General features: G+C 37.4%; 2 protein-coding genes across 2 annotated transcripts; one reads left to right on the top strand and one right to left on the bottom strand.

The window, feature by feature from the left end:
- Nucleotides 1-226: 226 nt before the first annotated feature.
- Nucleotides 227-5,483, bottom strand: LOC110050893 (F-box only protein 30-like). The gene is made up of 2 exons (XM_089277102.1): nt 3,890-5,483; nt 227-2,601 (listed from the first exon to the last, which is right to left on the bottom strand). The coding sequence occupies exons 1-2, from the start codon at nt 5,336-5,338 to the stop codon at nt 2,278-2,280; spliced, it is 1,773 nt and encodes a 590-aa protein (XP_089133228.1). The 5' UTR covers nt 5,339-5,483; the 3' UTR covers nt 227-2,277.
- A 38-nt stretch (nt 5,484-5,521) lies between these two features.
- Nucleotides 5,522-12,254, top strand: LOC110050895 (gamma-secretase subunit Aph-1-like). The gene is made up of 6 exons (XM_089277111.1): nt 5,522-5,766; nt 7,008-7,151; nt 7,672-7,742; nt 8,515-8,640; nt 9,777-9,904; nt 10,845-12,254. The coding sequence occupies exons 1-6, from the start codon at nt 5,537-5,539 to the stop codon at nt 11,001-11,003; spliced, it is 858 nt and encodes a 285-aa protein (XP_089133237.1). The 5' UTR covers nt 5,522-5,536; the 3' UTR covers nt 11,004-12,254.
- Nucleotides 12,255-12,487: the final 233 nt, after the last annotated feature.

The following is a 12,487-nucleotide window of genomic DNA, read 5'->3' as shown; positions in this document are numbered from 1 at the left end:
ACCTTATGTGCTAAAAGTTCTTTCAGATTTATGGTTAAATAAACAATTTCCTCTCAATCCCTTCGCACAGTATTAACCCAGGGATAATAAATTATTAGTATTGTATAAATTATTGAGAGTACTGAAAAAGCCTTGTGGCTATAGCTCAAATTGAAATAGGATAGAGCAATGTAGCTGGCAGTAGCGGGCAAGCAACTACAGACATTAAAATTATTTGAAACAACACTGTGGGAACTATTGCCATTTAATAAGAAAAAAAGTTGCTAGGTTCTGTAAAATTGAGCAAATAGGGTTAGTACAGGTCAGCCTACTAAAATTATTTTAATAATTATAAATTAATACATAATATTAAAATATTGTTTGAATCACAAAAGATGTCTAAAACAAATCAGGAATAAAATCTTTAATTTATTATGCAGAAATAATGACTTATGAAAAACCCAAACTTAAACCTCGTAGTTCATGTGTAATGCCTTTTTTTGTAGTTCATAATACTGGTACATAATAATTCTTTCAAAATCTGCTAAAAGATGTTGATATTATTCCCAACACATGTGTTCAAGCATCTGTCTAAAGAATAAATAAACAGGCTAGTAAATAAACATCATTTTATTATTATTATTATTATTATTATAATTATTATTATTATTATTATTATTATTATTATTATTATTATTATTATTATTATTTAGACAGTGTTCTTCCAGAAAACCTTCATACTCTCCCTATGGGTGGGCTTTTGGCTTGAAACCCTCCCCCTGCCCCCTTTAACCCTCATGATATAATTTTGGCTTTTGACTTCCCCCATCCCCTTGGAATTTCCAATGACGTTCCTTTAAGGGCTGGGCACAGGAGAGAGCATGGATATTTTCTGGAGCTGAAAATTCTCTTCTTCAATATTTAACAAATTCTAACCTGTTCCAGATATTTGGTGGATAGTTGGAAAACCGGCACAAAGAGAAGTGGAAATATGGCGACGGGTTTTGGGTGAAAAAGGCTGCATTCTTCCAAAGATTCCCCTCCTTCTCACTTCCTTCCCCTTTTACTCGGCCCCACAAACTGAGAATCTGGAACAGGCTAATTAAGCTCATGTTGTATATTGATACTTGACATGTTAAAAGCACTTTTACCAGTCAGATGGTAAATATTTGCACAACTTTACGATGTATTTGGCTTTCTTTTCAAGCAGTGTTGTCTTATACAGCAACTGCTACTAACTTCATTTTTCAAATAATATTGACAAGAAAGACATTTTCTTCTTGTAACATGCATTACCTGCCAAAGATTATTTTCAATATTATTATTCTCTGTTATTTGCTGAGTCAAACATTTTTCTGACTCAATCTGTGTAGCCATTAACCTTCTGCATGGACACAAGCTCTTGTGCGACAAGCCTAAAGAACATGTCTCTAGAAGGTTATGTGACCATAGGACCTCAATAAAAAATGCCCCTGTAACTGAACAAAGGCTTATGTAAAAAGGTAAAATATAATTATTCTGGACTATCTTCCAATCAAATACATGTACATGTAATCTTGGTTCTCTTTGTGAAATCTCATAAATATCAAATATATTCTGAAACAGTAAAAATAATTAAGTTCTCACTTTTCTTCAGATAAAATTTTGTCTTATATTTTTCCTTATTTAAACACAATGGCTCTATTCTTTTTAATAATTATAATATACCTGCAGTCCTTTGCACAACTTTGACATAGTCAGTTTGCATGTGGCATAATTTTCAACTGCAGAAAAATTTACAGAACTATTGTTGTGCACAAAACAGCAGACTGATCTTGAACACTAATCTGTTTAAAATGAAGATTACCATATAATATGCCACATAAAATATTTTTACCAATCCACTTATCCCTAGAAGTGATTTCCTGTCAGTGGTAGCTCTGTAACCACAACAGTAACAATTGAATATATCCATTTGTAAATTTGTGACAACATCCTCCCAAAGAACCACATAAACACAACAATTAGATTGACGGTACCCTTGTAGCATACTTATTGAGTAGCATGGAAAATAATTTCCTCAAATAAAATCTAAAAAAGAGGGAAGTTGCAAGCACTGTGTGCAGTAACTGTAACTCCATATGCCTGGTACTGCAATGCCAGATTAGATGCCACTGTTTCCCAGAGCAAAGCTGTGTAAAAACAAGTTCCTACGACAGAAATAAAAGATCTCTCAGATTCCCACCTGCCACATACAATGTTAGAAGTAGCTATCGTAATAAATGTATTCAGTTACTGAATCTGATCTTCTGCATCGGCTCAATCTGACTCAGAGTCTGATGTTGATGTTTCGGTCTCTGTGTCCGTTGTGTTTTCACCACTCATCTTGCATTCTAACCCTATCTGATCGACCTCGCTGTCCTCATGCCCTGGGTCATACTCGAGGCCTATCTCGCTGTTTCCACCATTGCTGCTGCTGCTCCCCCCTGGACCATCAGGTTGCACAATGAAACAGTAACTGAACTGTGCTGACGGCACGCAGTGATCAAAGTATTTGCATTCTTCCAAGTGAGCTGCCATGAATGGTGAGTCAGAATGAACCCACTTCTCAACAGGTGAAAAAGATGTGGAAAAATACCATCTCTGCAATGGAATACCAAGCAATTTAAATAAATAAATACCGGTAAATAAACAACTATCTTAATTGACCACTCATCCTATGGGGCCTTTCAGGGCCAGTGAAACCAAATGATGAAACAAATAACGTAAATGAACATAACATGGTTAAAAATCTCACCTACCCGGAGGCAGACTAGTTGGCTATTTACAAGCGTGGCCAAGGAGTTGTTTGAACTAGGGTTTACCGAGAAACAACTTCAGCTTAGTGGTCAGAGCAGGACTTGAATCCGCAACCTCCAGATTTCAAGTCTGGCACCCTAACCACTCAGCCATGCTGCCTCCTTTAACATTTAACATACAGGGTAAGTCACTGTGGTTGGCTGTTCTGACAGAGGATGGCATGGCTGAACATTTAAAACTTATAATTTCCAGGGGGGAGTTACATGTACAGGTAGGGGTGGCAAATCCTCCTTGTAACAGAAACTTATAGGCTTTGTAAACTTTTAATCACATCTTGAAATCTTGGAATCCTTTGGGATGAGTCAGTTTTTTTTAGTTCTGTCCATCTCACAGTCTACAATATTATTTGATCAATTTTCAGACCAATGCCATGTTAGGTTGAGATTTAGTGATGATTTGAATATTGCTAAAATTAGAAGGTTTTCTATGGAAGCGAGGAAGCTTTGCCCAACCCAGAAACCTTCTCCATTGTCAATATCACTACAAAAGAAAGCTGCTGGCATATAGCATTTGGAGACAGAAAGAGGAGTAAAATATCAGGAAGAAAATTGAAAATTAAACTGAAAGGCAGAGATTTACTGGTATGTCAGTTCGAAAACTTGCAAAATTAAAGAATTGAGGGCAAAGCATCTTCTTCCCATAACAAATCCCTCTAATTTTTAACGTCCATAAAAATTCCCTCTTGCAGGATATGAATCCGACAACTTGCATACATGTGCAAAGCTAATTTGTAATAATATTGTTCTTTTCCATTTCTGATAACATTATGCATTACTAATGACTAGATCTGTGTGTTCTTGAGAAGTTCATCACATGACCAACTGTTGCAAAATGAAGGGTCTAACAACTGATGAATTTCTATTTTCTCTAAGATAACAATTCCAATAAGCTGATTGTTCTGGCTTGAAAATACAAGGCTTTGTTTATACAGGTTGTCTTGTGTAGCCATGTTATAAAATTTCTTAACATCTCATCAAAACAAACGGTCCTTTTTTGATAAAAGGTTACAGCTGAAGCACTAAATGAATGACAGTAATTAATCATTCATCATACATGTATTATCTGCACCTACCTTTTGTCTGATTCTCCAAGACCAGCTCCCATTGTCGTAGATCCTCTTTTCCCATTCAAATACCACCATCCCCTTTGTTTCCAACACATTGCGAGAAACCTCTCTCAGTAACTTACAAGTGCGAGAAAAGTTACACAAACTGAAGCCGTCCAACTGGCTGGCAATCTTTTCCAAGATCTCTAGTGGCAAAGTTGTAAGGAGATCCAAATTAGATTTTGCAAGCATGTTTCCCTCACTTCGAGGATCTGTTGAGGGATGTTCACCTTTAAAGGTTGCAACAACTCCAGGTGCATGTTCACAAGGTTTAATACCAAAGCTTCCAAGCTCTTGGTTGAAAATTACAGCGCCATTTTGAGTATGTGGAAGAAGCCTGTAACGGACAAACGTACAGCCATATTGCGCCAATGGACACCGATGCTCCAACCAGCCATTGAGACCTCCCTGAATGTCGCTGTGCACATTCTTGAAGTGGCTGCTGTACTCATCACGGCGGAATACCTGGTTACATGGTATTGAATACATGGGGAACTGCTTTTGGAACTTGGGTAGGGTTTCAACCACAACATTGAGACCTAGCGGCTGGTCAAGGTAGATTGGGTGATGGGTGGGAGGGGGTGGTATACCGTTGCCATGGGAACTGACAGGTGTCACATTTTGTGCGTCATCTTTAATGTTTTCATCTTTGTCCATTTGCAACTCGTGAAGTTCAATTCCCACTGGGTCAAAATCGCCATTTTCCACATCATTGCTCTTGCTTAAGTCAAGTCTATCAGTGACCGGAAGCAAATTACAAAGGGGTCTCTGTTCACCATCATCTTCACTCTCGAGTAAATTTTCACTTTCAAGTTCTTCGCCAGAATATTCCCCGTCATCGGATTGTTTTCGAAGCTTATTTTCTAGGGAAGACAACGCTAAAGCCATCGCCATTTTTGTTGACTCCGACTTCACAGCCGGCGGTTGACATCCATTGCCATGCTGTTTCGGCGTGTTCGCTTGCAAAGAGGTTCTCAGCATATCTACTTTGGCTTTCCCTTTCCTACACCGCCGTCGAAAAACTTCTCGAAGAATTCTCTGATCCCTGAAAGCCAACTCAACATCTAAATGCCCTTTTATTAAAATGGGATTCGGTTGAAAAAACGGTACCCAACTCAAACGCGATTTTGAATAAACCGGATAGCGATTCCACTCCATCGTGCAAAAAACCACACTTGCCGGGCATCGCTGCAAATGATTTCTCAAGCTATCTCTTGTTAATACAGCGGGGCATCCATAATCCGAGTTAACACAAGGAATTCGACATTTTTGGCACACATTCTTATGGTCTTTCATTTTACAGCTGTGTAGCTGCGCTTCGCATCCGAACTCACAAAATAACATCTTGCAGCCATCTTGAGCATTACAGTGGAGCTTTATACAGTTCTCACAGTGTTCGTGCCCCTCAAAGTCCATGATCTGTCCTGCGAAGCTTCATAGAGATACTGAAGAACTGTCTACGTACCGGCAAAACTGATCTTTTATGCTCCTGTTCATGGCATTTTATTTACATTCAGGAGGATCGCCGTACGTTGTTTTCTTTATATTACGGCTCTCTCCGAGTGTCTTCGGCTGGTTCCGGGTCGGCGAAGAAGTATTGATTAGCTAAGTCAAATGACGTCAGTGTTCGAGCAATATGGCGGAAACAAGTGTTCAATAGTGTGTTCTTGTCAGTTTCAGATTTTTTCTTTGAGAAAACAGCGTATTTTGGTCACTTTGAACTGGTTCAAGATGACCCTGATGGTTTTCTTTGGCTGCGCTTTTATAGCGTTTGGACCAGCTCTCGCGTTATTTTCCCTCACTGTCGCGAAAGATGCTCAGCAAGTGATCGTGTTGATTGCCAGGTAAGGTCGCTAGTAGTTTCGTGTACATTGCACTGTTTTTGTGTCTCGAGTTTTAAGGTTAGAACACCTGGGATTCTTTTAAAGAGAATTACACTATCTCTTGAAAATATCATGGATATTTTTGCGGGTCTTGCCGTATTTGGCACCCACATGTGTGAGCTTTTAGGTGCGCCCGTAACCAAGGGCTAAAATATCAATGACATTGACAAGAAAAAATGTGCCAGCGATATTGAAATCTAAAATGTCTAATAAGAGATTTATTATTCAACGTGTTATTAGCATCGATCTTTTATGCTCCCTCAAAAGCAGATGGAACAAAAAGTATACACAGATTTAACCTGTTGCTCTTGTTAACAATAATGATAATAATAATAATAATAATAATAATAATATCATCAATAGCTGTGCGAATCTTTAATAATAATAATAATAATAATAATAATTTACCAATTTATATAGCGCATATTTACATATTCTGATTAATAGCCCTTTACAATCATGATAAAAATAAAACAAAATCACAAATTAGAAAATACTTCTTAAAAAGATAAGTCTTAAGTCGAGATTTAAAACTGTCAAGTGATGTTGCTTGACAAAGCTCTTCAGGTAGGCCATTCCAGAGTTTCGGAGCTGCTGCTGAAAATGATCTGGCCCCTCTTGTTTCACTGGTTTGTGTTTGAATATTACACCACAGTCAACCTCCACTAAACCCCTGGCCAAACAGACTCGCCAGTAGATGCAAGTCAAACTTGTGTAGAGAGTTGCATTGGGTGGCCAAACAGACTCGCAAGTAGATGCAAGGTGAACTTGCCTAGAAACTTGCATTGGGTAGCCAAATAGACCCGCAAGATTCCTTGCTAGTACACGCAAGTCGCAAAAAAAAATTTTAAGACAGGCAATGCATATCCTATAGTTCATTGGCTAATAATAGGTTAATGGATGTCACTCAATTTGTGTTGACTTGGGTTAGGTGGCCAAACGGTGAAAAAGTCTACTTGCAAGTCCATTTAGCCAGGGCTTAACGACCACCTTTCCACAATGGCCACCTCTCTATAGCAGCCACTTTTTTATGTCCCTACAGACAGTCCATTAATTCACTCCCATTTTAACCACTTTTGATTGGTTCACTGTATTGTCTATATCCTTTGTGATTGGCTAGAGTTATAACTTTGGTTTTGGTCTTACGACACTCAATTAAAACGGCTCTATTGAAATGCTTTATATATCTCCTTATTTTGCAGTGCATTTTTCTGGTTATTGTCACTGCTGTTGTCCTCCATCTGGTGGACTGTTGTTTCACCTCTTAAGAAGCATCTAGCATTTGGTATTGTATTCTCTGTTATTTTTCAAGAACTTTTTAGACTGGCTTTCTACAAATTGATGAGGTAAGGAGAATGTTTCTACTCCTGAAAATAGCATACATGTATGAATGAATGAGAAACATTCACTTGGTGTAGTTGTTGATTGTAATGCAAAGATACCATTTTAGAAGTTAACTTACATACATCTACATGTAGTCATGGGAACAATTTTGGATGTTCTTGAGAATAGTTCTTAACTAATTTAGTATTAATTTTGTAAAGAGGTATTTATTTTTCAGTGAAATTTTATGGTGATTATTACTGTATATAAAAATTGTATAATTATGTACTGCACATGTAATAACTTGAGCTGTTAAAGTACAGTACAAAAAGTTCAAAAAATAACAGGCCAAGTGGCCCATCGGAGGGGTGCTTATCTCTAATTTCAGTAACATGAAGCACCTAGTATGTAGACGCTCATGCTACAGAAATGCGAGGATATGCTGTGGTGGTATACAAAACTTGTCTCGACTGAGAATCGCCGACTAGCAACATTCTGAAGACTATTAATTTATGTAATTATATGGACTTTCTTTTTATTCAGGAAAGCAGATGAAGGCCTTCTTTCAATGATCAATAACCAGACACCTCTAAGGAAACACAGGATTGCATATGGTTAGGATTGGAAACTGTTTATTTATAAGTTAGGAAAGAAACATTCTTTCCATTTACATGATTATACTCTCTGTAAAGTCTGTGTAAAACCCTAGTGTGAGACCAATCAAATGAATGCCAGGTGTGACCCTGTTTGTTTTCAAACCTGCACATGATGTACGACATGAATTTATTCAAAAGCATCTCATGGTTTTCTACAGCCAGTGATTTTTGTTCGTTCTTGCCTTGTTGAAAGATTTCATCGATTTCAAGGCCAATTATTTCAGGTTTCATACATGTATAGTCTATGTACTTGTAATGATCAATAACTTAGCATTTGCTACATGTACAATCTAGAATCTGGGGTAAATGCGTCATGTTTGGGCATTCTTCTGTCATCAGTGTTTAGTGAACCCTAACTACATGTAACCCTAACCCTAACCCTTGAGTTTTTGAAAGTACTCACAGGCATAACTAAATTCCCATATTTTTGCAAAATTTTAGAACACTGCAGGCTTCAATACTTGTTCCTTTTGGTTTTTGTTCATTACATCGTAGTTATGATAATTAAAATAGTAAAATCCACATGCTCAAAATACAAATATGTTGACTTAATTGCTCCAGCATTTAAAACTCATGTATGAAATTAACTGTCAATCACTGGCATATCATTAAAAATATGTTTCTTTGTTTAGCTCGTGATTCTTAGGAGCTAATATCATAATGTACAATGTAATTTCTGTTCCTTTAGTTTCCAGTCATTAAGTCGTGATATCATTGTTTGTCCTTTCAGTTTCTGGCCTAGGTTATGGCATAATAAGTGGACTCTTTGCTATGGTGAATGTACTAGCAGATATCACTGGCCCAGGTTCTCTAGGTCTAAAGGATGACGTACCTCAAAATTTTCTTATTGTGTCTGGTGAGTTGTGTAAGGGTCTCTCTTTGCTTACTCAGTACTTCCTCTTATAAAAGATATTTAAGGACTTGAAACAGATGTATTGATGATGTACAGAAGAAGGTGCTCATATACATGTACATACATTCATACAAACTTTATCGAAGTTCCCTAAGTGGGTTTTTCAGCTACAATAGAACCGAAAAATACAAATTGAAAAACTATAAAAATACAAATTGAAATTCTATAGTAGCAATAAATAAATGTACATCAAAGATAGAAATGCTACTTTCCCTATATTAAAGATTCAAAGATACAATAAATAAGAAAGGATATTTCATTCAACCACTGTCATGTTTTTTTTGCCATACAATGTGCATGTATTTATTCTTGAAGGGGAAAACCTTCTCTGACATTCAAATTTTGAGACAAAAGCTGTTGAATGGAGCAGTAAGATTAGTAGTAGAAACATTTCATTGTTTGTATGCTAAAGGTTTGTGTACCGCTTTATTTTTTGTTCTCTCCACATTCTGATGTCATATGTGATCTACAGATGCATCATTCTCATCCCCAGAGGCCACACTCCTTTTGGCCAGCACCAAGAATCACGACCTCTGGCCAAACCTGATTTTCTGAACACACATAGAGTATTCGTTTTGTATTCTCAGCCAGTCAGATTATTTTGTCAGATTTGACAGGAAGTCTGTGAATTACGGACTTCCGGTGTTGGACCAGCCCAGAGGCCATGATTCCTGGTGCTGACCAAAAGTAGCGCGGCCTCTGGGGACGAGAATGCACATGCATGGCTGTGTGAAATTTTGGAATCATGTCTCTTTAGTTTTCACTCTTTGAGCCGGTCATGAACATGATAGTGTCCCATTAACAGACATGTATGCCAAGGGCCATCCCTAGTATATAATGGTCACTACTCTTGAATGGCTGGTGACAGAGCTAAATGGATGTTGAACCCTGTGCAACCTGAAGTAAAATGTGACATATTCCCAGTTGCAGATTAATACATTGTACATTGTGCAGTATACCTGTTGTACATGTAGTATACAAATTAGCCAGTTACATAGCAACTTTGTGAAAGTGTACACATGTATCTTGTAGAAAGATTGCAGGATAATAAAGTTAACAAGCCAATGTCTTTATTCCAGCTTTTTTGACATCATGTTTTGTACTTTTGAACACATTTTGGGGAGTTATATGGTTCAGTGCTTGGGATGATAAGAACTGGCTCAATATTTCTCTGGTTGTATCTAGTCATCTCCTTGTCTCACTGATGGTAAGTATATAAATTAATCTGTTCTTTTTCATGTTTGTTACTTTATAGCCTGTTGCAGGCTATAAACAGTGAAATTATGAGGTAGGAGTGTGAACAAGGAGTATCTGGGGACAAAAGCCCTCTTTCTGGCCTCAAGCCCAAGCGAAATAACTAACTGAATGCCTGGAACAAGCTAGAATTTTTGGTAGTACTGAAGAATTCTGTAGGACTGGAATTTTTTTTCTCGATTCTGTAATAAACCTTATATTTCTCGAGTAAAATATCCTTTACATTCCTGAGAAGAATAATGGAAAACTACCAAGTAATAATATTTATTATCAAAATATCATAATGCAAACTACAGGGAAATAACATGGAAGATCAGGGGAGGGAGTGCAGACAGCAATTTCAAGAGAGCTTGTCTAAAGGAAGGGGAAAAATTATTAATGATACATGACAATGCAAAAAGGTAGCTGATGCAGCTTTGTTCCTCTTTGGTTTATCTGAGTTCACTGTGTTTTGTACAATGGAAGAAGCCATAAACACATAATTTTTTATTATACAGCTGTATCTGCCTGTCACAGAGATTTTTGTGAACTCTTATTTAAATTTTTTATCTATTTATTTTTTGCATTGTTTCATTTTAATAGTTGACAAATTGTTCAGGCAGGCATGAGATCTGGGTTTTTAAGTGTGAGTAGAGTGAAGTTGAAGTTTGCGACACTCCAGGATGAGATTTGGCTGGTAAAACATGTATGCTTCTTTTGGACAGCCTTACTTGTAATAGCTGTTTACATTAGACTTTCATGAACCAGTGCCTCACTCAGGATCATAACTTGGCTTACAGGGCACATGTGAGCAAAGGATCGAAGGATGGTACACTGTTATGAAAAGCAAAATGATTTAAAATGGATAGTGTAGACAAATTTCATTTTTTAAACTTTTTTGTTTATTTCAACAGACCCTTCTGAATGCTAAACCCATGTACATGTATGTGGCATCACTGGTGTGTGCGTACATCGTCATGGTGATAATGGGTGCAGTGGCATTCAAAACTGCAGGAGGAAGCCTATTCAACATTTACAGACTAACTTCACGACAGACACACCGTGACTACTAACATGAAGTCAGCATTGGACCAGTGGAAAAACTGTTGTTATGTAGCATTTTACAAGTCACACCATTTTGTACATTTTTTTTTTTTTTTCTTTAGTTAAATGTACAAGCTTTCTGTTGTGGTTGCTTTACTGTCTGGAATCAATGCTTTTATTCGCAACAGTAAGCGATATCCGCATGTCAATGTAATTGTAATTTTTTTCTTACTATTTCACACATCCATTAGACAGGTGTCAGAAATAGAGGAGCCGTCAGTTAATACCTATACAACAAAATTCCCAGGGCCGATATAGATAATCTACAGCAATCAGTCAAGAGATTGAGATGGAAGACTTTTAGGAAATGAGTAACTTGTTGGCAACTTGGGGAGCGGGGGCAACTCCCATATGAAAAGGTCTGAGAATGCTCAACTAAACATTTGAATTATGCCCCTAAAGGAGACCAAATGAGACCTATGCCTTATTTGACACCCTGAAGAGTCTACATTCAAGTGGACATGACTGCACTTGTATATAATTTATTTCTTCAAGTGCAACCCTAAAAAAATATCTTGGTGGCTAAAATAGTGATTTTTCAACCTGAACACCGTAAATATAAATGACACTGAAGTGCATGTTTTACACCCCTAAGGAAGGCAACAAGCATCTCTGACTGTTGCACATGGGTTGACAGAGTGACCCCCCCTTCTTTCCAAGGTGTTAGCAGTCTAGCCAACAATTGAAATGCATTTGCAGTTTTCTACATAGTCAGAGCTGAAGTGTAAAGAGGTAGTACAATGCAAGGTTATGTAGTCAAAGGCCATTCTGCCTCAATTCAAACCCACTTTCAGACCACCTGTTAATGGCATCTCTTTCATTGAAAAAAACATTATTTCACTGCAGAAGTTGTTACCTCTAGCTACTTTTGGCACAGTCGACAGCACACAAACTAGTTATCGGGCCGAGTAATTATTGGCTTTGTTATTTTTGTCTCTGAAGAAAATGATGCATCCTCTATTGCAAAAACGGCAGCAGCGTGTCAAGTGTCATAGTGTTCAAGAGTGCTAAATGTGTTGCTTTTTTTTTCTTGGAAACTCAATTCCTTTAATGGACGTTTAAATTATGCACTTGTGCCTCGATTGGCTGTATCCCGTTGATTTTTTCACTTAAATTTCCCGTAACCCGATATCCCTGATAAAAGGACCTCCACAATGTATAAAGTGACTGTAAGTGATGTACAGAGTCAGCTGCAAATAAAATAAAATGTTGAAAAATTACCTTGCTACTGAGAGTGCCTAGACAAATGGTTCATGAATTCACCAAACGGGACAAGCACTGGCCGAACACGCACAAAATATCACTGTATCCGCAATAACATAACCATTAATAAATGTACTGTCATTTACCTGAAACTCGTTCCCAGTGTCTGCAAAAGCCCTGGGAACAAGACTGTTATTTTTTGCGTCGTTTAGAAGTAAAGGTGGTACACATTTCAAATATTATCTTGTCT

Source organism: Orbicella faveolata, unplaced genomic scaffold (assembly GCF_042242905.1).
Source record: "Orbicella faveolata isolate gen_17 unplaced genomic scaffold, um_ofav_v1 contig_46, whole genome shotgun sequence".
Classification (NCBI taxonomy): Eukaryota; Metazoa; Cnidaria; class Anthozoa; order Scleractinia; family Merulinidae; genus Orbicella; species Orbicella faveolata.
This window is presented reverse-complemented; position numbering and strand designations above follow the sequence as displayed.

What these genes read in the sequence shown, in the direction of transcription:
- LOC110050893 (XM_089277102.1), bottom strand. Translation starts at nt 5,338, where the DNA reads ATGGACTTTGAGGGGCACGAACACTGTGAGAACTGTATAAAGCTCCAC. An exon ending in CTTGGAGAATCAGACAAAAG is followed by an intron (nt 2,602 to 3,889) that starts GTAGGTGCAGAT and finishes ATTCCATTGCAG; the next exon opens with AGATGGTATTTTTCCACATC.
- LOC110050895 (XM_089277111.1), top strand. Translation starts at nt 5,537, where the DNA reads ATGACGTCAGTGTTCGAGCAATATGGCGGAAACAAGTGTTCAATAGTG. An exon ending in GCTTTCTACAAATTGATGAG is followed by an intron (nt 7,152 to 7,671) that starts GTAAGGAGAATG and finishes CTTTTTATTCAG; the next exon opens with GAAAGCAGATGAAGGCCTTC. An exon ending in GAAACACAGGATTGCATATG is followed by an intron (nt 7,743 to 8,514) that starts GTTAGGATTGGA and finishes TTGTCCTTTCAG; the next exon opens with TTTCTGGCCTAGGTTATGGC.